This window comes from Oncorhynchus tshawytscha, linkage group LG16 (genome assembly GCF_018296145.1).
Source record: "Oncorhynchus tshawytscha isolate Ot180627B linkage group LG16, Otsh_v2.0, whole genome shotgun sequence".
In the NCBI taxonomy this organism is placed as follows: domain Eukaryota; kingdom Metazoa; phylum Chordata; class Actinopteri; order Salmoniformes; family Salmonidae; genus Oncorhynchus; species Oncorhynchus tshawytscha.
Genome location: NC_056444.1, coordinates 739,760 through 762,527, shown reverse-complemented (window position 1 = coordinate 762,527; position 22,768 = coordinate 739,760). Strand labels below are relative to the sequence as shown.

At 45.4% G+C, this 22,768-nt stretch overlaps 1 protein-coding gene across 3 annotated transcripts in view; it reads right to left on the bottom strand.

Moving 5' to 3' along the window:
• Positions 1–22,768, bottom strand: part of LOC112235892 (1-phosphatidylinositol 4,5-bisphosphate phosphodiesterase delta-1) — an 88,872-nt gene that overhangs the window by 61,157 nt on the left and 4,947 nt on the right. For all 3 annotated transcript variants that reach the window (XM_042298661.1, XM_042298659.1, XM_042298660.1), the window contains exon 2: positions 6,380–6,538. In XM_042298661.1, the coding sequence (XP_042154595.1) occupies positions 6,380–6,538 (159 nt within the window). The remainder of the gene's footprint in view (positions 1–6,379; positions 6,539–22,768) is intronic.

Below are 22,768 nucleotides of genomic sequence, written 5' to 3'. Positions count from 1 at the left end.
TGTGCTGGTTGATAAAATACCTGTATTTATGGGAAAGATGTTTGAAAAGGGAATTTTGTTCTTAAGTGATATTGTAAATTGGAATGGTAGAGTTATGTCCTTCATGGAGGTCTGCTCAATCCAAGAGTACAACCAATTGATTACATCATTGCCCCAAAAATGGAGGAGGCAGGTGGCAGGGGGAGGAGGTAGGGAACTGGTCTGTCTGCGTGCCCAATATAAAGGATCAAAACTGGTGGAGGAATAAAAATAGCATAAATAGGAAAGTATACCAGTATAGCAACAAAATGTATACCAACAAAATGTTGAATATTTGGGGCAAAAAATCATTGAAGCTCTGCAGATTTTGTTGTGAGGATACAGAATCAATAGACCATGTATTTTGTTATTGCCCTCAGGTAGCCTGTTTCTGGTCTCAGGTTCAGGAATGGCTGAAAATGAATAGCATTGATCTAGAACTGACCCTAGTACTGTTAGGAGATCTGGAGAGACCGGTTCAGTCAATTACTAATATACTAATACTCTTAGTAAAAGTATTTATCTTCAACTCGCAATCTGTGGATTCTATTCAATTAGATAGATTGAAAATGTACGTTAAACATCACAGCATAGTTGAAAGATATGTGTTAAGTAGAATCCCGAAGTGGGTGGCCAGTAGAGATAGATGGGATGGGCTGAGGAAATGGTTGGGATGTGGAATTGGAGACAAATGGGAGTAGAGTTGCTGTGCGGGAAATAGAATGATGGTCAAAGATAAACGTTTTTTAAGTCTAAATACAACATAATAAAAAGTATGTTTGAATGACACTGAGTGGCAGTGTTTTTACAACTAATGCCGGTTTGGCTGATGCCGTGCAGGTGTTTGTACACATGCATATACACACACTCTCATTCAAATAAACACATACAAGAACACACACATAAATGTAATAGTGCCAGACATGCACACAAACATACAGTTGGCATTGCTTTTATGATTTTAGTTGTCTTTGATGTCCTTTTTTAAAAAATTGATATACTTTAAGTAAAAACATTTTTGCATTGTTGTTTGCTGTTTTCTATCTTTTTATTATTTTCTCTTTAGTTCAATCTCTTGGTTGTTGGTGCATTGCAGGGTTCTTGGGGGTGGGGAATGGAATTAATTGTGTTTTTTATTTTTATTCTTGGGGGGACTGTGGGAGGGGTCTTGAATGGTTGAGGGACAGGTATTGGGGAACTGTGGGGGGATCTTGGAGGGTTCGGGTTCATGTTTTTTGGACTGGTGGGAGATCTGTCAACGTGCCCTTGAGCAGGGCATTGACCCTGGATGCTTCTGTGTGTCACTCTGAATGGGAGTCTGTTGGATGACTGGTATGATGTAGTTGTTGAGCGGCTTTACTGCAAGTATATTGTATGTTTCGAATATTCAATAAAATAAAATAAACAAATAAATATGACAAAATAATGAAAAAACAAAACCAATAAAAAAATCACAAAAAAAACCTCCCGCAGTGTGCCAGACTATGCGGTGGATATCCGCACGTTGGCAGCTGAGAGTGCCTGGAACGTGGAAGCGCTGTTCGACATGTTCCTGCACGGAATATCGGAGGAAGTAAAGGACAAGCTTGCAGCCTGGGAACTACAGACGGATCTCAACTCGCTCATCGCCCTAACCATTTGGATCGATGGGCGACTACGGGAGTGAAGGAAGGAGAGGGGGTACGATTTCACTCGCCCGCTCAAGCCTCACCTCCGAAGCATTCCGGAAGTCCCCTATGGCTCGGTTGCCGAGAGAACCCGAGGCTACCCGATTTCCCCCGAGAGTCTCCAAAGTCTGCCGATTCACCTCTTCCCGAGCCGATGCAACTAGGCAGAGCTAGGCTGTCCCCAGCCGAACAGCTAGACAGGCTTCACACTAAGAGTTGCCTGTATTACTGGTCATTTCGTCTCCACTTGTCCACTTAAAGACAAGGCTCAACGGTAGGAGCAAGAACTTCGGTGGGCCATACAGAGAACTTTTCCTCTCCCCTTACTTGCACCCCTTTTCATGCCATCTTGCTGTGGGGAAACCAGTTGAAATCTCTCCGGATACTCATCGACTCTGGGGCCGTTGAGAGCTTTATGGATGCTACCCTGGCGTCCGAGCTGGGCATCCACACTAAAGTAGTGGTATCTAGGGATGTAACCCCCAGCCTGACCAGTAGTGGTATCTAGGGATGTAACCCCCAGCCTGACCAGTAGTGGTATCTAGGGATGTAACCCCCAGCCTGACCAGTAGTGGTATCTAGGGATGTAACCCCAGCCTGACCAGTAGTGTTATCCAGGGATGTGACCCCAGCCTGACCAAATCAAATCAAATCAAATCAAATTTTATTTGTCACATACACATGGTTAGCAGATGTTAATGCGAGTGTAGCGAAATGCTTGTGCTTCTAGGACAATGCAGTAATAACGAGCAAGTAATCTAACTAACAATTCCAAAAAAAACTACTGTCTTATACACAGTGTAGGGGATAAAGAATATGTACATAAGGATATATGAATGAGTGATGGTACAGAGCAGCATAGGCAAGATACAGTAGATGATATAGTACAGTATATACATATGAGGTATGTAAACCAAGTGGCATAGTTAAAGTGGCTAGTGATACATGTATTACATAAGGATGCAGTCGATGATATAGAGTACAGTATCAACGTATGCATATGAGATGAACCAGGGTAAGTAACATTATATAAGGTAGCATTGTTTAAAGTGGCTAGTGATATATTTACATCATTTCCCATCAATTCCCATGATTAAAGTGGCTAGTGGTAGTGTCATTGACAGTGGATGCAGTAGCCACTCAATGTTAGTGGTGGCTGTTTAACAGTCTGATGGCCTTGAGATAGAAGCTGTTTTTCAGTCTCTCGGTCCCAGCTTTGATGCACCTGTACTGACCTCGCCTTCTGGATGACAGCGGGGTGAACAGGCAGTGGCTCGGGTGGTTGATGTCCTTGGGATCTTTATGGCCTTCCAGCATCGGGTGGTGAGGTGTCCTGGAGGGCAGGTAGTTTGCCCCCGGTGATGCATGTAGACCTCACTAGCCTGAGCCAGTGAGTGCAGTTATACCAGGCGGTGATACAGCCCGCCAGGATGCTCTGATTGTGCATCTGTAGAAGTTTGTGAGTGCTTTTGGTGACAAGCCGAATTTCTTCAGCCTCCTGAGGTTGAAAGGCGCTGCCGCCTTCCTGATGCTGTCTGTGTGAGTGGACCAATTCAGTTTGTCTGTGATGTGTATGCCGAGGAACTTAAAACTTGCTACCCTCTCCACTACTGTTCCATCGATGTGGATGGGGGTGTTCCCTCTGCTGTTTCCTGAAGTCCACAATCATCTCCAGTTTTGTGACGTTGAGTGTGAGGTTATTTTCCTGACACCCCCCAGGGCCCTGACCTCCTCCCAGTAGCCGTCTATCGTTGTTGGTAATCAAGCCTACCACTGTTGTGTCGTCCGCAAACTTGACCGATTGAGTTGGAGGCGTGCATGGCCACGCAGTCGTGGGTGAACAGGGAGTACAGGAGGGGGCTCAGAACCAGTGGGGCCCCAGTGTTGAGGATCAGCGGGGAGGAGATGTTGTTGCCTACCCTCACCACCTGGCCAGTCAGGAAGTCCAGTACCCAGTTGCACAGGGCGGGGTCGAGACCCAGGGTCTCAGCTTGATGACGAGCTTGGAGGGTACTATGGTGTTGAATGCCGAGCTGTAGTCGATGAACAGCATTCTCACATAGGTATTCCTCTTGTCCAGATGGGTTAGGGCAGTGTGCAGTGTGGTTGAGATTGCATCGTCTGTGGACCTATTTGGGCGGTAAGCAAATTGGAGTGGGTCAAGGGTGTCAGGTAGGGTGGAGGTGATATGGTCCTTGACTAGTCTCTCAAAGCACTTCATGATGACGGATGTGAGTGACCAGTAGTCGTTTAGCTCAGTTACCTTAGCTTTCTTGGGAACAGGAACAATGGTGGCCCTCTTGAAGCATGTGGGAACAGCAGACTGGTAGGGATTGGTTGAATATGTCCGTAAACACACCGGCCAGCTGGTCTGGCATGCTCTGAGGGCGCCCCGCCTGGGCCTGCAGCCTTAGGGTTAACACGTTTAAATGTCTTACTCACTTCGGCTGCAGTGAAGGAGAGACCGCATGATTCCGTTGCAGGCCGTGTCAGTGGCGGTATGACCAGTAGTGTTATCTAGGGATGTAACCCCCAGCCTGACCAGTAGTGTTATCCAGGGATGTAACCCCCAGCCTGACCAGTAGTGGTATCTAGGGATGTAACCCCAGCCTGACCAGTAGTGGTATCTAGGGATGTAACCCCCAGCCTGACCAGTAGTGGTATCTAGGGATGTAACCCCCAGCCTGACCAGTAGTGTTATCCAGGGATGTGACCCCCAGCCTGACCAGTAGTGTTATCTAGGGATGTAACCCCCAGCCTGACCAGTAGTGGTATCTAGGCATGTAACCCCCAGCCTGACCAGTAGTGGTATCTAGGGATGTAACCCCAGCCTGACCAGTAGTGTTATCTAGGCATGTAACCCCCAGCCTGACCAGTAGTGATATCTAGGCATGTAACCCCCAGCCTGACCAGTAGTGTTATCTAGGATGTGACCCCCAGTCTGACCAGTAGTGGTATCTAGGCATGTAACCCCCAGCCTGACCAGTAGTGATATCTAGGCATGTAACCCCCAGTCTGACCAGTAGTGTTATCTAGGGATGTAACCCCCAGCCTGACCAGTAGTGGTATCTAGGCATGTAACCCCAGCCTGACCAGTAGTGGTATCTAGGCATGTAACCTCCAGCCTGACCAGTAGTGTTATCGAGGGATGTAACCCCCAGCCTGACCAGTAGTGGTATCTAGGCATGTAACCCCCAGCCTGACCAGTAGTGTTATCTAGGCATGTAACCCCCAGCCTGACCAGTAGTAGTGGTATCTAGGCGTGTAACCCCCAGCCTGACCAGTAGTGTTATCTAGGGATGTAACCCCATCCTGACCAGTAGTGGAATCTAGGCATGTAACCCCCAGTCTGACCAGTAGTGTTATCTAGGGATGTGACCCCCAGTCTGACCAGTAGTGGTATCTAGGCATGTAACCCCCAGCCTGACCAGTAGTGGTATCTAGGCATGTAACCTCCAGCCTGACCAGTAGTGTTATCGAGGGATGTAACCCCAGCCTGACCAGTAGTGGTATCTAGGCATGTAACCCCCAGCCTGACCAGTAGTGTTATCTAGGCATGTAACCCCCAGCCTGACCAGTAGTGGTATCTAGGCGTGTAACCCCAGCCTGACCAGTAGTGTTATCTAGGGATGTAACCCCCATCCTGACCAGTAGTGGAATCTAGGCATGTAACCCCAGCCTGACCAGTAGTGTTATCTAGGGATGTAACCCCAGCCTGACCAGTAGTGGTATCTAGGCATGTAACCCCCAGCCTGACCAGTAGTGGTATCCAGGGATGTAACCCCCAGCCTGACCAGTAGTGGTATCTAGGCATGTAACCCCCAGCCTGACCAGTAGTGTTATCCAGGGATGTGACCCCCAGCCTGACCAGTAGTGTTATCTAGGGATGTAACCCCAGCCTGACCAGTAGTGGTATCTAGGGATGTAACCCCCAGCCTGACCAGTAGTGGTATCTAGGGATGTAACCCCCAGCCTGACCAGTAGTGTTATCCAGGGATGTGACCCCAGCCTGACCAGTAGTGTTATCTAGGGATGTAACCCCAGCCTGACCAGTAGTGGTATCTAGGATGTAACCCCAGCCTGACCAGTAGTGGTATCTAGGGATGTAACCCCCAGCCTGACCAGTAGTGTTATCTAGGCATGTAACCCCCAGCCTGACCAGTAGTGATATCTAGGCATGTAACCCCCAGCCTGACCAGTAGTGTTATCTAGGGATGTGACCCCCAGTCTGACCAGTAGTGGTATCTAGGCATGTAACCCCCAGCCTGACCAGTAGTGATATCTAGGCATGTAACCCCCAGCCTGACCAGTAGTGTTATCTAGGGATGTGACCCCCAGCCTGACCAGTAGTGGTATCTAGGCATGTAACCCCCAGCCTGACTAGCAGTGGTATCTAGGCATGTAACCTCCAGCCTGACCAGTAGTGTTATCGAGGATGTAACCCCAGCCTGACCAGTAGTGTTATCTAGGGATGTAACCCCCAGCCTGACCAGTAGTGGTATCTAGGCATGTAACCCCCAGCCTGACCAGTAGTGGTATCCAGGGATGTAACCCCCAGCCTGACCAGTAGTGGTATCCAGGGCTTTGTTGTTTCATAACAGAATGGAGGTAAATGTGTTTGAGGCCCATCAATGGGCTACCTTTAATTCAGTTGTAGATGTAGATGAATGGTACAGTAACAGTGCAGTACTCACAGGTCTGTTTTCTCTTGAAGATCCTGTGTGACTCATGCCATATGGTCGCATTGTCATCATGCAGCTTGTACATTCGCTCCTTTTTCCAAGAGGAAGACTTTACTTTCATCAGCTTTCCCCCCACCAGCAGGAACTGAAGGTCCACATCACCCTCTAAACCTAGTGGGGTCACACAGAGGTTAGAGGTCAGGCAGACATTAACCGTCACGTAAAAGAGCTGCATCATTTGGCTCCCAAACGGCTCCTCATTCAAAATGCTTGAAAATCGACCTAGAACCAAAAATGGTTGATAAGGTTGTTAAGTTTGTTGTGGGTGTTATGGTTGTTAAGGTTGTCATGGTTGTTATGGGTGTTATGGTTGTTATGGTTGTCATGGTTGTTAAAGGTGTTATGGGTTTTGTGGTTGTTCTGGGTGTTGTGGTTGTTATGGGTGTCATGGGTTTTGTGGTTGTTCTGGGTGTTGTGGTTGTTAAGGTGTTATGGGTGTTACAGAAGAAGATCTTCAAAGGTAAGGCATGAATTATATCGTTATTTCTGAGTTTTATGTCGCACCTGGCTCGTTGAAATCTGATTTTCATGTGTTTGTATGCGGGGTGCTGTCCTCAGATAATCGCATGGTCTGCTTCGCCATAAAGCCTTTTTGAAATCTGACACTGCGGCTTGGTTAACAAGAAGTTAAGCTTTATTTTGATGTATTATACATGTATGTTTTGTGAATTGTTATTATGAGTATTTCTGTTTTTCTATTTGGTGCCCTGCAATTTCACTGGATGTTGTCAAATCAATCCCGTTACCGGGATCTTTTTAAGGTTGTTATGGTTGTTATGGTCGTTATGGTTATTATGGTTATTATAGTGCTATGGGTGTTATAGTGTTATGGGTGTTATAGTGTTATGGGTGTTATAGTGTTATGGTTGTTGTGTGTGTTGTGGTTGTTATGGGTGTTAAGGGTGTTATAGTGTTATGGTTGTTAATGTTGTTATGGGTGTTATAGTGTTATGGTTGTTAATGTTGTTATGGGCGTTATAGTGTTATGGTTGTTAATGTTGTTATGGGTGTTATGGTTGTTATGGGCGTTATTGGTGTTATAGTGCTATGGTTGTTATGGGTGTTATTTGTGTTATGGGTGTTATGGTTGTTAATGTTGTTATAGTGTTAATGTTGTTATGGTTGTTATGGGTGTTGTGGTTGTTAATGTTGTTGTGGGTGTTATAGTATTATGGTTGTTATGGTTGATATGGGTGTTATAGTGTTATAGTGTTATGGTTGTTATGGGTGTTATGAGTGTTATGGTTGTTATGGGTGTTATAGTGTTATGGTTGTTGTGGTTGTTATGGGTATTATAGTGTTATAGTTGTTATGGTTGTTGTGGTGTTATGGTGTTATGGTTGTTGTGTGTGTTGTGGTTGTTATGGTGTTATAGTCTTATGGTTGTTGTGGTGTTATGGTGTTAACGAGCTGGTCTCGTTAGTTTTTGCTTCACAATTAGCTTTTTTATTATCAAGATTTATTTAAACAGCAATGGATATGCAACAAAGGGTATGCACACTATTCATAACGTTTAGTCTGAAGTGATGCACGATCCAGTCATCATGCACTGTTTGAATGAACGTTTCTAAAGGCTTTCCCAAGAAACCTTGAGAAAACAATTCAATGTTGACTGCAGAGTAGGTCTGTCTGGCAGACTCCTAACCACTACCACTATAAACACAATCCTAACCTCTACCATTATAAACACAATCCTAAACACTACCATTATAAACACAATCCTAACCACTACCAATATAAACACAATCCTAACCTCTACCATTATAAACACAATCCTAACCTCTACCATTATAAACACAATCCTAACCTCTACCATTATAAACACAATCCTAACCACTACCATTATAAACACAATCCTAACCTCTACCATTATAAACATAATCCTAACCTCTACCATTATAAACACAATCCTAACCTCTACCATTATAAACACAATCCTAACCTCTACCATTATAAACACAATCCTAACCTCTACCATTATAAACACAATCCTAACCTCTACCATTATACACACAATCCTAACCACTACCATTATAAACACAATCCTAACCACTACCATTATAAACACAATCCTAACCTCTACCATTATAAACACAATCCTAACCACTACCATTATAAACACAATCCTAACCTCTACCATTATACACACAATCCTAACCTCTACCATTATAAACACAATCCTAACTTCAAATCATCAAATAAAATAAAATAAAATTTTATTTGTCACATACACATGGTTAGCAGATGTTAATGCGAGTGTAGCGAAATGCTTGTGCTTCTAGTTCCGACAATGCAGTAATAACGAACAAGTAATCTAACTAACAATTCCAAAACTACTGTCTTATACACAGTGTAAGGGGATAAAGAATATGTACATAAGGATATATGAATGAGTGATGGTACAGAGCAGCATAGGCAAGATACAGTAGATGGTATCGAGTACAGTATATACATATGAGATGAGTATGTAAACAAAGTGGCATAGTTAAAGTGGCTAGTGATACATGTATTACATAAGGATACAGTTGATGATATAGAGTACAGTATATACGTATGCATATGAGATGAATAATGTAGGGTAAGTAACATTATATACGGTAGCATTGTTTAAAGTGGCTAGTGATATATTTACATCATTTCCCATCAATTCCCATTATTAAAGTGGCTGGAGTTGAGTCAGTGTCAGTGTGTTGGCAGCAGGCACTCAATGTTAGTGGTGGCTGTTTAACAGTCTGATGGCCTTGAGATAGAAGCTGTTCTTCTACCATTATAAACACAATCCTAACCTCTACCATTATAAACATAATCCTAACCTCTAACATTACAAACACAATCCTAACCTCTACCATTATAAACACAATCCTAACCTCTACCATTATAAACACAATCCTAACCACTACCATTGTAAATATGACCTGATCAGTTTATATGGGACGGATTTCCCATTGGTTTTCCTTTACTTTTAGCAGTGGATAGTTTCTGTTCCTGTCTTTAAGCTGACTAATCCGTTTCCAGTGAGACATGGAAACTCAGAGAGACATGCTCTTTAAAAACAGACTCTTTATCCATCCACTATACCGACCTCTAACCAATATAAACACCAGCTAATAAAAGTCAGTCAGTCTGCCAGCCAGTTAGCCAGACGGTCGGTCGGCCAGTCAATCAGCCAGCCAGTCAGTGAATCGGTCAGCCAGTCAGTGAATCGGTCAGCCAGTCAGTCAATCGGTCAGCCAGTCGGTCAGTAATCCAGTCAGTCAGTAATCCAGTCAGCCAGCCAGTCAGTCAGCCAGTCAGTCAGTCAGCCAATCGGTCAGTCAGCCAGTCGGTCAGTAATCCAGTCAGCCAGTCAGTCAGTAATCCAGGCAGCCAGTCGTTTAGTCGGTCAGTCATCCAGTCAGCCAGTCGTTTAGTCGGTCAGTCAGTCAGCCAGTCGTTTAGTCGGTCAGTCAGTCAGTCAGTCAGCCAGTCGGTCAGTAATCCAGGCAGCCAGTCATTTAGTCGGTCAGTCAGTCAGCCAGTCAGTCAGTCCGTGTGTCTGTACCCATGTTTGGGTGTAATGAAACATTGCAGTATTTTTAATTAAAACAGTATTTACATCTGCAGTAGTAACGGTTGGGCTAGTCTGGGGCTTCACAACCCTCATTTAAAGGGGCAATCTACAATTATACATCCATTCTTAGCTTATAAATAAAAAATATACACCAATTGATTCCTGAAATATATAACTTATAAATGCCTTATAAATGCTTAGTTCAACTGTCACACTCCATGAGAACCCAAAATATAAGCTTGTTTTACTCCAATATTTGTAAACAAAGTACATGTAAACAAACACTGTACAGCCTCAAAACATGTTTAAAAAGATCCTGTTACTGTAATATCATGGATGGTCAATCCTTGCATCCATAGCTTTGTTTATGAATTTGAGAGTGATTACCTTTCTCCAGCCCTCAGCTTTGTACACGCTCTGTTAATGTTTCAATTGCTGATTGCTGCTTTATTGTAAATAATGTAAACAAGGCACCTTTTATACACACAGCCCAACCTGAACACATCTTACCCTGAACATATCCCAACCTGAACACAGCCCAACATGAATGCAGCCCAACCTGAACACAACCCAACCTGAACACGGGTCAACGTGAACACGGGTCAACATGAACACAGCCCAACATGAACACGGGTCAACGTGAACACGGGTCAACATGAACACGCGTCAACGTGAACACGGGTCAACGTGAACACGGGTCAATGTGAACACGGTCCAACATGAACACGCGTCAACATGAACCCGGGTCAACGTGAACACGGGTCAACATGAACACAGCCCAACATGAACACGGGTCAACTTGAACACGCGTCAATGTGAACACTGGTCAACGTGAACACGGGTCAACGTGAACACGGGTCAACGTGAACACGGGGTGAACACGGGTCAACGTGAACACGGGTCAACGTGAACACGCGTCAACGTGAACACGGGTCAACGTGAACACGGGTCACACGTGAACACGGGTCAACGTGAACACGGGTCAACGTGAACACGGGTCAACGTGAACACGGCCCAACGTGAACACGGCCCAACGTGAACACTGGGCCCAACGTGAACACGGCCCAACGTGAACACGGCCCAACGTGAACACGGCCCAACGTGAACACGGCCCAACGTGAACACGGCCCAACGTGAACACGGCCCAACGTGAACACAGCCCAACCTGAACAGCCCAACCTGAACAGCCCAACCTGAGAGCGCTACAGTGGAAGGTGGTGGAAGGAAAGAGAGGACTGCAGGGTGGTGGTAGGAAAGAGAGGACTGCAGGGTGGTGGTAGGAAAGAGAGGACTGCAGGGTGGTGGAAGGAAAGAGAGGACTGCAGGGTGGTGGTAGGAAAGAGAGGACTGCAGGGTGGTGGTAGGAAAGCCCAGCCCAGTCACGGACCAGGATGTCTTGCTCCCAGGCAGACTAAATAACTTTTGCCCGCTTTGAGGACAATACAGTGCCACTGACACGGCCTGCAACGGAAACATGCGGTCTCTCCTTCACTGCAGCCGAAGTGAGTAAGACATTTAAACGTGTTAACCCCGCAAGGCTGCAGGCCCAGACGGCATCCCCAGCCGCGCCCTCAGAGCATGCGCAGACCAGCTGGCCGGTGTGTTTACGGACATATTCAATCAATCCCTATACCAGTCTGCTGTTCCCACATGCTTCAAGAGGGCCACCATTGTTCCTGTTCCCAAGAAAGCTAAGGTAACTGAGCTAAACGACTACCGCCCGTAGCACTCACATCCGTCATCATGAAGTGCTTTGAGAGACTAGTCAAGGACCATATCACCTCCACCCTACCTGACACCCTTGACCCACTCCAATTTGCTTACCGCCCAAATAGGTCCACAGACGATGCAATCTCAACCACCTGCACACTGCCCTAACCCATCTGGACAAGAGGAATACCTATGTGAGAATGCTGTTCATCGACTACAGCTCGGCATTCAACACCATAGTACCCTCCAAGCTCGTCATCAAGCTCGAGACCCTGGGTCTCGACCCCGCCCTGTGCAACTGGGTACTGGACTTCCTGACGGACTGCCCCCAGGTGGTGAGGGTAGGCAACAACATCTCCTCCCCGCTGATCCTCAACACTGGGGCCCCACAAGGGTGGTGAGCCCTCTCCTGTACTCCCTGTTCACCCACGACTGCGTGGCCATGCACGCCTCCAACTCAATCATCAAGTTTGCGGACTGACACAACAGTGGTAGGCTTGATTACCAACAACGACGAGACGGCCTACAGGGAGGAGGTGAGGGCCCTCGGAGTGTGGTGTCAGGAAAATAACCTCACACTCAACGTCAACAAAACTAAGGAGATGATTGTGGACTTCAGGAAACAGCAGAGGAACACCCCCATCCACATCGATGGAACAGTAGTGGAGAGGGTAGCAAGTTTTAAGTTCCTCGGCATACACATCACAGACAAACTGAATTGGTCCACTCACACAGACAGCATCGTGAGGAAGGCGCAGCAGCGCCTCTTCAACCTCAGGAGGCTGAAGAAATTCGGCTTGTCAAGCACTCACAAACTTCTACAGATGCACAATCGAGAGCATCCTGGCGGGCTGTATCACCGCCTGGTATGGCAACTGCACCGCCCTCAACCGTAAGGCTCTCCAGAGGGTAGTGAGGTCTGCACAACGCATCACCGGGGGCAAACTACCTGCCCTCCAGGACACCTACACCACCCGATGCTACAGGAAGGCCATAAAGATCATCAAGGACATCAACCACCCGAGCCACTGCCTGTTCACCCCGCTGTCATCCAGAAGGCGAGGTCAGTACAGGTGCATCAAAGCTGGGACCGAGAGACTGAAAAACAGCTTCTATCTCAAGGCCATCAGACTGTAGGAAAAAACAGCCACCACTAACATTGAGTGGCTACTGCCAACACACTGTCAATGACACTGACTCTACTCCAGCCACTTTAATCATGGGAATTGATGGGAAATGATGTAAATATATCACTAGCCACTTTAAACAATGCTACCTTATATAATGTTACTTACCCTACATTGTTCATCTCATATGCATACGTTGATACTGTACTCTATATCATCGACTGCATCCTTATGTAATACATGTATCACTAGCCACTTTAACTATGCCACTTGGTTTACATACTTATCTCATATGTATATACTGTACTCGATATCATCTACTGTATCTTGCCTATGCTGCTCTGTACCATCACTCATTCATATATCCTTATGTACATATTCTTTATCCCCTTACACTGTGTATGACAGTAGTTTTTTTTTTGGAATTGTTAGTTAGATTACCTGCTCGTTATTACTGCATTGTCGGAACTAGAATCACAAGCATTTCGCTACACTCGCATTAACATCTGCTAACCATGTGTATGTGACAAATAAAATTTGATTTGATTTGATTTGAAGAGAGGACTGCAGGGTGGTGGAAGGAAAGAGAGGACTGCAGGGTGGTGGAAGGAAAGAGAGGACTGCAGGGTGGTGGTAGGAAAGAGAGGACTGCAGGGTGGTGGAAGGAAAGAGAGGACTGCAGGGTGGTGGTAGGAAAGAGAGGACTGCAGGGTGGTGGTAGGAAAGAGAGGACTGCAGGGTGGTGGTAGGAAAGAGAGGACTGCAGGGTGGTGGAAGGAAAGAGAGGACTGCAAGGTGGTGGTAGGAAAGAGAGGACTGCAGGGTGGTGGAAGGAAAGAGAGGACTGCAAGGTGGTGGTAGGAAAGAGAGGACTGCAGGGTGGTGGAAGGAAAGAGAGGACTGCAGGGTGGTGGAAGGAAAGAGAGGACTGCAATGTGGTGGAAGGAAAGAGAGGACTGCAAGGTGGTGGTAGGAAAGAGAGGACTGCAGGGTGGTGGAAGGAAAGAGAGGACTGCAGGGTGGTGGTAGGAAAGAGAGGACTGCAGGGTGGTGGTAGGAAAGAGAGGACTGCAAGGTGGTGGTAGGAAAGAGAGGACTGCAGGGTGGTGGTAGGAAAGAGAGGACTGCAAGGTGGTGGTAGGAAAGAGAGGACTGCAGGGTGGTGGAAGGAAAGAGAGGACTGCAGGGTGGTGGTAGGAAAGAGAGGACTGCAGGGTGGTAGGAAAGAGAGGACTGCAAGGTGGTGGTAGGAAAGAGAGGACTGCAAGGTGGTGGTAGGAAAGAGAGGACTGCAGGGTGGTGGAAGGAAAGAGAGGACTGCAGGGTGGTGGAAGGAAAGAGAGGACTGCAGGGTGGTGGTAGGAAAGAGAGGACTGCAGGGTGGTGGAAGGAAAGAGAGGACTGCAGGGTGGTGGTAGGAAAGAGAGGACTGCAGGGTGGTAGGAAAGAGAGGACTGCAGGGTGGTGGTAGGAAAGAGAGGACTGCAAGGTGGTGGTAGGAAAGAGAGGACTGCAGGGTGGTAGGAAAGAGAGGACTGCAGGGTGGTGGTAGGAAAGAGAGGACTGCAAGGTGGTGGTAGGAAAGAGAGGACTGCAGGGTGGTGGTAGGAAAGAGAGGACTGCAAGGTGGTGGTAGGAAAGAGAGGACTGCAGGGTGGTGGAAGGAAAGAGAGGACTGCAGGGTGGTGGAAGGAAAGAGAGGACTGCAGGGGGTGGTAGGAAAGAGAGGACTGCAGGGTGGTGGAAGGAAAGAGAGGACTGCAGGGTGGTGGAAGGAAAGAGAGGACTGCAGGGTGGTGGTAGGAAAGAGAGGACTGCAGGGTGGTAGGAAAGAGAGGACTGCAAGGTGGTGGTAGGAAAGAGAGGACTGCAAGGTGGTGGTAGGAAAGAGAGGACTGCAGGGTGGTGGAAGGAAAGAGAGGACTGCAGGGTGGTGGTAGGAAAGAGAGGACTGCAGGGTGGTGGAAGGAAAGAGGACTGCAGGGTGGTGGTAGGAAAGAGAGGACTGCAGGGTGGTAGGAAGGAAAGAGAGGACTGCAGGGTGGTGGAAGGAAGGAAAGAGAGGACTGCAGGGTGGTGGAAGGAAAGAGAGGACTGCAGGGTGGTGGTAGGAAAGAGAGGACTGCAGGGTGGTAGGAAAGAGAGGACTGCAAGGTGGTGGTAGGAAAGAGAGGACTGCAAGGTGGTGGTAGGAAAGAGAGGACTGCAGGGTGGTGGAAGGAAAGAGAGGACTGCAGGGTGGTGGAAGGAAAGAGAGGACTGCAGGGTGGTGGTAGGAAAGAGAGGACTGCAGGGTGGTGGAAGGAAAGAGAGGACTGCAGGGTGGTGGTAGGAAAGAGAGGACTGCAAGGTGGTGGAAGGAAAGAGAGGACTGCAGGGTGGTGGAAGGAAAGAGAGGACTGCAGGGTGGTGGTAGGAAAGAGAGGACTGCAGGGTGGTGGTAGGAAAGAGAGGACTGCAGGGTGGTGGAAGGAAAGAGAGGACTGCAGGGTGGTGGAAGGAAAGAGAGGACTGCAGGGTGGTGGAAGGAAAGAGAGGACTGCAGGGTGGTGGAAGGAAAGAGAGGACTGCAGGGTGGTGGAAGGAAAGAGAGGACTGCAGGGTGGTGGTAGGAAAGAGAGGACTGCAGGGTGGTGGTAGGAAAGAGAGGACTGCAGGGTGGTGGAAGGAAAGAGAGGACTGTGGCAAAGATGTTTTACATCTTCATAAAACATTTTTCATTTTCTTCAACAAAGAATGTTTGCAGGAAAAAGAGAAATTCAGCAAATATAGAAAAACCTGTCAGTAACAGCAACATGAAGAACCCTTAGATGTAAGCCAGTGTTCTCATAGTTGATCTGTTGGCTGTTTCTATATGAACCACAGGCTGACCAGCAGCACTGCAGAGATGAGTGTATTTTCCTGACAAGTGTTGGAGGGAAAATAAAGCATTCCACATTCTAACCCCAACGCCAAACCAGATGTAGATGTTACTGTGAAAAGTTGAAAAGTTTTACAACGTCCTAGTGTTTTGTGCCAGACAGAGTTTACAAAGTGCTCCCTTGATGATTAAACAGCTCCATAACAATCACATATTGCATTCTGGGAGCTCAACAGCCACACCACAGTCGTCTAAACATTGTTTACAACAGTTACAGTATAAAGACACCCTATAGGCATATTGTAACTGGGACTGAAAGGACATCCAACCTTTATTGAAGATTTAGATGAGCTGGGCTCCCATGCAAAAGACACATGGTCTCAATGGGACTTTCTATGTAAATAAAGACACATGGTCTCAATGGGACTTCCTATGTAAAAAAAGACACATGGTCTCAATGGGACTTCCTGACTTCCTGTATAAATAAAGACACATTTACACACTTCCTGTGTAAATAAAAAGACACATGGTCTCACTGGGACTTCCTGTGTAAATAAAGAGATCTAGTTTCCATGGGACTTCCTGTGTAAATGTTATTATTTTATTTCACCTTTATTTAACCAGGTAGGCTAGTTGAGAACAAGTTCTCATTTGCAACTGCGACCTGGCAAAGATAAAGCATAGCAGTGTGAACAGACAACACAGAGTTACACACGGAGTAAACAATTAACAAGTCAATAACATAATAGAAAAAAAGGAATCTATATACATCGTGTGCAAAAGGCATGAGGAGGTAGGCAATAAATAGGCCAAAGGAGTGAATAATTACAATTTAGCAGATTAACACTGGATAAAGAGTGAGTCATATAAAGAGATCTGGTCTCACTGGGACTTCATGTGGTCCTGTGTGGCTCAGTTCGTAGAGCATGGCTGTCACGCCCTGGTCAAAGTATTTTGTGTTTATCTTCATGTATTGGGTCAGGCCAGGGTGTGGCATGGGGTTTTTGTATTGTGGTGTGTTTTGTCTTGGGGTTTTGGTGTTGGTATTGGGATTGTAGCTTAGTGGGGTATCTAGCAAAGTCTATGGCTGTCTGGAGTGGTTCTCAATCAGAGGCAGGTGTTTATCGTTGTCTCTGATTGGGAACCATATTTAGGCAGCCATATTCTTTGAGGTTGTCGTGGGTGATTGTCCTTAGTGTCCTCTGTGTTAGTTTGCACCAGTTTAGGCTGTTTCGGTTTTCACATTACGTTTATTGTTTTTGTAAAGTTCGTGTTTGTTTATTATTAAATAAACATGGATTGCAATAGCCACGCTGCATTTTGGTCCGATCCTTGCTACACATCCTCGTCCGAGGAGGAGATAGAAGAAAGCCGTTACAATGGCGCTTGCAACACCAGGGTTGTGGGTTAGATTCCCACAGGGGACCAGTACGAAAAAGGTAAGAGAACGTGTGCACTCACTACTGTAGTGGCTCTGGATAAGAGTCTGCTAAATGACTCAAATGTAAATACATCCCTACTGTTTGTTTATTTATTCTATGTACTGTATGTTGATGTCGTCCATGTGACTGATTCATGTTTGGAATAGTAAAAAGGCTCATACTATGTATCCTGATATTTTGTCATTACGACATGCCTTCATATCACCACTATCAATACTATTTTCATAGCTAATTTTCTACATTGTTGAGCCATTTTAGGATTTGATGCGGCATTCCTGCACACTCCTTGCGAGAAAATGCTCCAATCACAATTGTAGGCATGGGTGGCGGTGGTGTCCCTTGCCAAAAGAAGATCCAGGAGTAGTACTTTGTCTACCGCCAGCCTGTGTATTCAGCAACTGCCATGCTATGTCTTTGCAATAATATAACAGACTGCACTGAAAGCCGACAGACAGGTAACACCTAAGAGTTTGCCATTCTCCTGTTCTCGCGTGCTCTTGGAACACCTCCTCTGATTTAGTCCTTTTCAGACATTTATGCGAACAATACATCAGGAACACCTTTCACTTCTCTCCTCTAATATATCCCGATGCTACCGATGCTTCCTTTAGAAATTTGCAAAAATAAGCTCAAAAGTCATGACATTCGCAGGTCTGCGAGGACAGGGCGTGTTCCCTACACTGCAAAAAATAATGATAACGCTTCATTTTAAGGGGTCTCTATTACAGGGTAATAACACTGAAACAACAAGTAAGACACAGCCAAGACAACACAGGAGTGGCTTCGAAACAAATCTCAATGTCCTTGAGTGGACAAGAAATTTGCATCCTGTAGTACTAACTCCAAAAAGTTCTAGGACACTGTAAAGTCCATGGAGAATAAGAACACCTCCACAGGGTTCAATTCTCGGGCCCACTCTCTTCTCTGTATACATCAATGATGTTGCTCTTGCTGCTGGTGATTCTCTGATCAACCTCTATGCAGACGACACCATTCTGTATACTACTGGCCCCTCTTTGGACACTGTGTTAACTAACCTCCAGACGAGCTTCAATGCCATACAACTCTCCTTCCGTGGCCTCCAACTGCTCTTAAATGCAAGTAAAACTAAATGCATGCTATTCAATCGATCACTGCCCGCACCTGCTCGCCCATCCAGCATCACTACTCTGGTCTAGAGGTCGACCGATTATGATTTTTCAACGCTGATACAGATTATTGGAGGACCAAAAAAGCCGATACCGATTAATCGGCCGATTTGTAATTATTTATTTGTAATAATGACAATTACAACAATACTGAATGAACACTTATTTCAACTTAATATAATACATCAATAAAATCAATTTAGCCTCAAGTAAATAATGAAACATGTTCAATTTGGTTTAAATAATGCAAAAACTAAGTGTTGGAGAAGAAAGTAAAAGTGCAATATGTGCTATGTAAGAAAGATAACGTTTAAGTCCTTGCTCAGAACATGAAAGCCGGTGGTTCCTTTTAACATGAGTCTTCAATATTCCCAGGTAAGAAGTTTTAGGTTGTAGTTATTATAGGAATTATAGGACTATTTCCCTCTATACCATTTGTATTTCATTAACCTTTGACTATTAGATGTTCTTATAGGCACTTTAGTATTGCTAGTGTAAAAGTATAGCTTCCGTCCCTCTCATTGGCTCCTCCCTGGACAACGACAACAGCCACCATCGAAGCAACGTTACCCATGCAGAGCAAGGGAAACAACTACTAGAAGGCTCAGAGCGAGTGACGTTTGAAACGCTATTAGCGCGCACTAACTAGCTAGCCATTTCACTTCGGTTACACCAGCCTCATCTCAGGAGTTGATAGGCTTGAAGTCATAAACAGCGCAAAGCTTGAAACACAACGAAGAGCTGCTAACAAAACGCACGAAAGTGCTGTTTGAATGAATGTCAGATACTTAGATACTTGTATGCTTGTATGCTTAGTCAGATTATATGCAACGCAGGACACGTTAGATAATATCTAGTAATATAATCAACCATGTGTAGTTAACTAGTGATTATGATTGATTGTTTTTTATAAGATAAATTTAATGCTAGCTAGCAACTTACCTTGGCTTACTGCATTCGTGTAATAGGCAGTCTCCTTGTGGAGTGCAACGAGAGAGCGGCAGGTCGTTATTGCGTTGGACTAGTTAACTGTAAGGTTGCAAGATTGAATCCCCCGAGCTGACAAGGTGAAAATCTGTCGTTCTGCCCCTGAACAAGGCAGTTAACCCACCGTTCCTAGGCAGTCATTGAAAATAAGAATGTGTTCTTAACTGACTTGCCTAGTTAAATAAAGGTATATAAAAATATATATATTAAAAAAATACCAATCGGTGCCCAAAAATACAGATTTCCGATTGTTATGAAAACTTGATATCGGCCCTAATTAATCGGCCATTCCGATTTAATTGGTCGACCTCTACTCTGGACGGCTCTGACTTAGAATACGTGGACAACTACAAATACCTGGGTGTCTGGTTAGACTGTAAACTCTCTTTCCAGACTCACATTAAGCATCTCCAATCCAAAATTACATCTAGAATCGGCTTCCTATATCGCACCAAAGCATCCTTCACTCATGCTGCCAAACATACCCTCGTAAAACTGACCATCCTACCGATCCTCGACTTCAGCGATGTAATCTATAAAATAGCCTCCAGCACTCTACTCAACAAACTGGATGCAGTCTATCACAGTGCCATCTGTTTTATCACCAAATCCCTATATACTACCCACCATTGCGACCTGTACGCTCTCGTTGGTTGGCCCTCGCTTCATACTCGTCGCCAAACCCACTGGCTACAGGTTATCTACAAGCCTCTGCTAGGTAAAGCCCCGCCTTATCTCAGCTCACTGGTCACCATAGCAGCACCCACTCGTAGCACGCGCTCCAGCAGCACTGGTCACCCCCAAAGCCAATTCCTCCTTTGGTCGTATTTCCTTCCAGTTCTCTAATGCCAATGACTGGAACAAACTGCAAAAATCTCTGAAGCTAGAGACTCACATCTCCCTCACTAGCTTTAAGCACCAGCTGTCAGAGCAGCTCACAGACCACTGCATCTGTACATAGCCCATCTGTAAACAGCCCATCTATCTATCTACCTATCATCCCCATACTGTATTTATTTATTTATTTTGCTCCTTTGCACCCCAGTATCTCTACCTGCACATTCATCTTCTGCACATCTACCATTCCAGTGTTTAATTATTATATTGTAGTTACTTCGCCACCATGGCCTATTTATTGCCTTAACTTACCTCATTTGCACTCACTGTATATAGACTTTTTGTTTTCTTTTGTTCTACTGTATTATTAACTGAATGTTTTGTTTATTCCACGTGTAACTCTGTGTTGTTGTATGTGTCGAATTGCTATGCTTTATCTTGGCCAGAACTTGTTCTCAACTAGCCTACCTGGTGAAAAAAAAGAAGCCAAAGCCAGGACTTGAACATCTCTGGAGAGACCTGAAAATAGCTGTGCAGCAACGCTCCCCATCCAACCTGACAGATATTGAGAAGAATGGGAGAAACTCCAAATAGAGTTGTGCAAAGCTTGTAGCATCACACCCAAGAAGACTCAAGGCTGTAATCGCTGCCAAAGGTGCTTCAACAAAGTACTGAGTAAAGGGTCTGAATACCTACGTAAATGTGATATGAGTTTTTTTATATCAATTTGCAACATTTATAAAGATTTGTTTCTGCTTTGTTATTATGGGATATTGTGTGTAGATTGATGATGAGCTTGGAGGGTACTATGGTGTTGAATGCTGAGCTATAGTCAATGAACTGCATTCTTACATAGGTATTCCTCTTGTCCAGATGTCATAGGATGCCACCTTTCCAACAAGTCAGTTCATCAAATGTTATTGTGAAGTGGAAATGTCTAGGAGCAACAAAGGCTCAGCAGTGAAATGGTAGGCCACACAAGCTCACAGAACGAGACCGATGAGTGCTGAAGCACATAGTACGTAAAAATCATCTGTCTTTGGTTGCAAGACTCACCACCGAGTTCCAAACTGCCTCTGGTAGCAACGTCAGCACAAGAACTGTTTGTCTGGAGCTTCATGAAATGTGTTTCCATGGCCGAGCAGCCGCACACAAACCTAAGATCACCATGCGTAAATGCCAAACGTCGGCAGGAGAGAAGTAAAGCTCACTACCATTGGACTCTGGAGCAGTTGAAACACGTTCTCTGGAGTGATGAATCACGCTTCACCAATCTGGGTTTGGTGGATCCCAGGATAACGCTAGCTGCCCCAATGCACAGTGCCAACTGTAAAGTTTGGTGGAGGAGGACTAATGGTCTGGGGCTGTTTTTCATGGTTCGGGCCCCTTAGATCCAGTGAATGGAAATCTTAACGCTACAGCACATAATGACATTCTAGACAATTCTGTGCTTCCAACTTTTTGGCAACAGTCTGGGGGAAGGCCCTTTCCTGTTTCAGCATGACAATGCCCCCTTGCACAAAGGGAGGCCCACACAGAAATTATTTGTCGAGATTGGTGTGGAAGAACTTCACTGGCCTGCACAGAACCCTGACCTCAACCCCATCAAACACCTTTGGGATGAATTTGAACGCCGACTCCGAGCCAGGCCTAATCGCCCAACATCAGTGCCCGACCTCGCTAATGCTCTTGTGGCTGAACGGAAGCAAGTCCCCGCAGCAATGCTCTAACATCTAGTGAAAAGCCTTCCTTCCCAGAAGAGTGGAGGCTGTTCTAGCAGAAAATGGGGACTAACTCCATATTAATGCCCATGATTTCAGAATGAGATGTTCGACGAGCAAGTGTCCACATACTTTAGTGTATATTGGAGAAAGGTTTCTATACCTTCTCTAATGATAGCTAGCTAGTAAGCTAATTGTTGTATATTCTTCTTCACTCCCACAGACTCCCACAAGGTCTCAGACTCCAGGATGGGACAATGCTTACAAAGAAACAGATAAAGAAGAAACAGACATGGTTGATTTCCTTTGCTACTTGTAATGTTAAAAAGGGTAGAGAATGACGATCTCGTTTTCTCATAATTAGCTATCTAGCTAGCTAGGCTGCTCACCAGACTATAGGCTGCAGATTTGAGTCACTACTATTAAAATAGTTATTTTATGTTATGGAGTAGGCCAATATATCTTTGTTAATTCTAATTAATACAGTTATTAACCAAATAATAAAAATCCATATAGTTTTGTAGGAAATGTAAGGTATTTTCACGTTGCGATAAAGTTGACTAAAGTCCTTAGAGCGGCCTCAATTCGTTGGGGAATGGACTCTACAAAGTGTCGAAAGTTTTCCACAGGGATGCTGGCTCATGTTGACTCGAATGCTTCCCACAGTTGCGTCAAGTTTCCTGGATGTCCTTTGGGTGGTGGACGATTTTTGATACACATGGGAAACAGTTGAGTGTGAAGAACCCAGCGGCGTTGCAGATCTTGACATACTCAAACCGGTCTGCCTTCCACCGACTACCATACCCCGTTCAAAGGCACTTCAATATTTTGTCTTACCCATTCACCTTCTGAATGGCCCACAATCCATGCCTCATTTGTCTCACAAATCCTTCTTTAACCTGTCTCCACTTCATCTACACTGATTGAAGTGGATTTAACAAGTGACATCAATAAGGGAT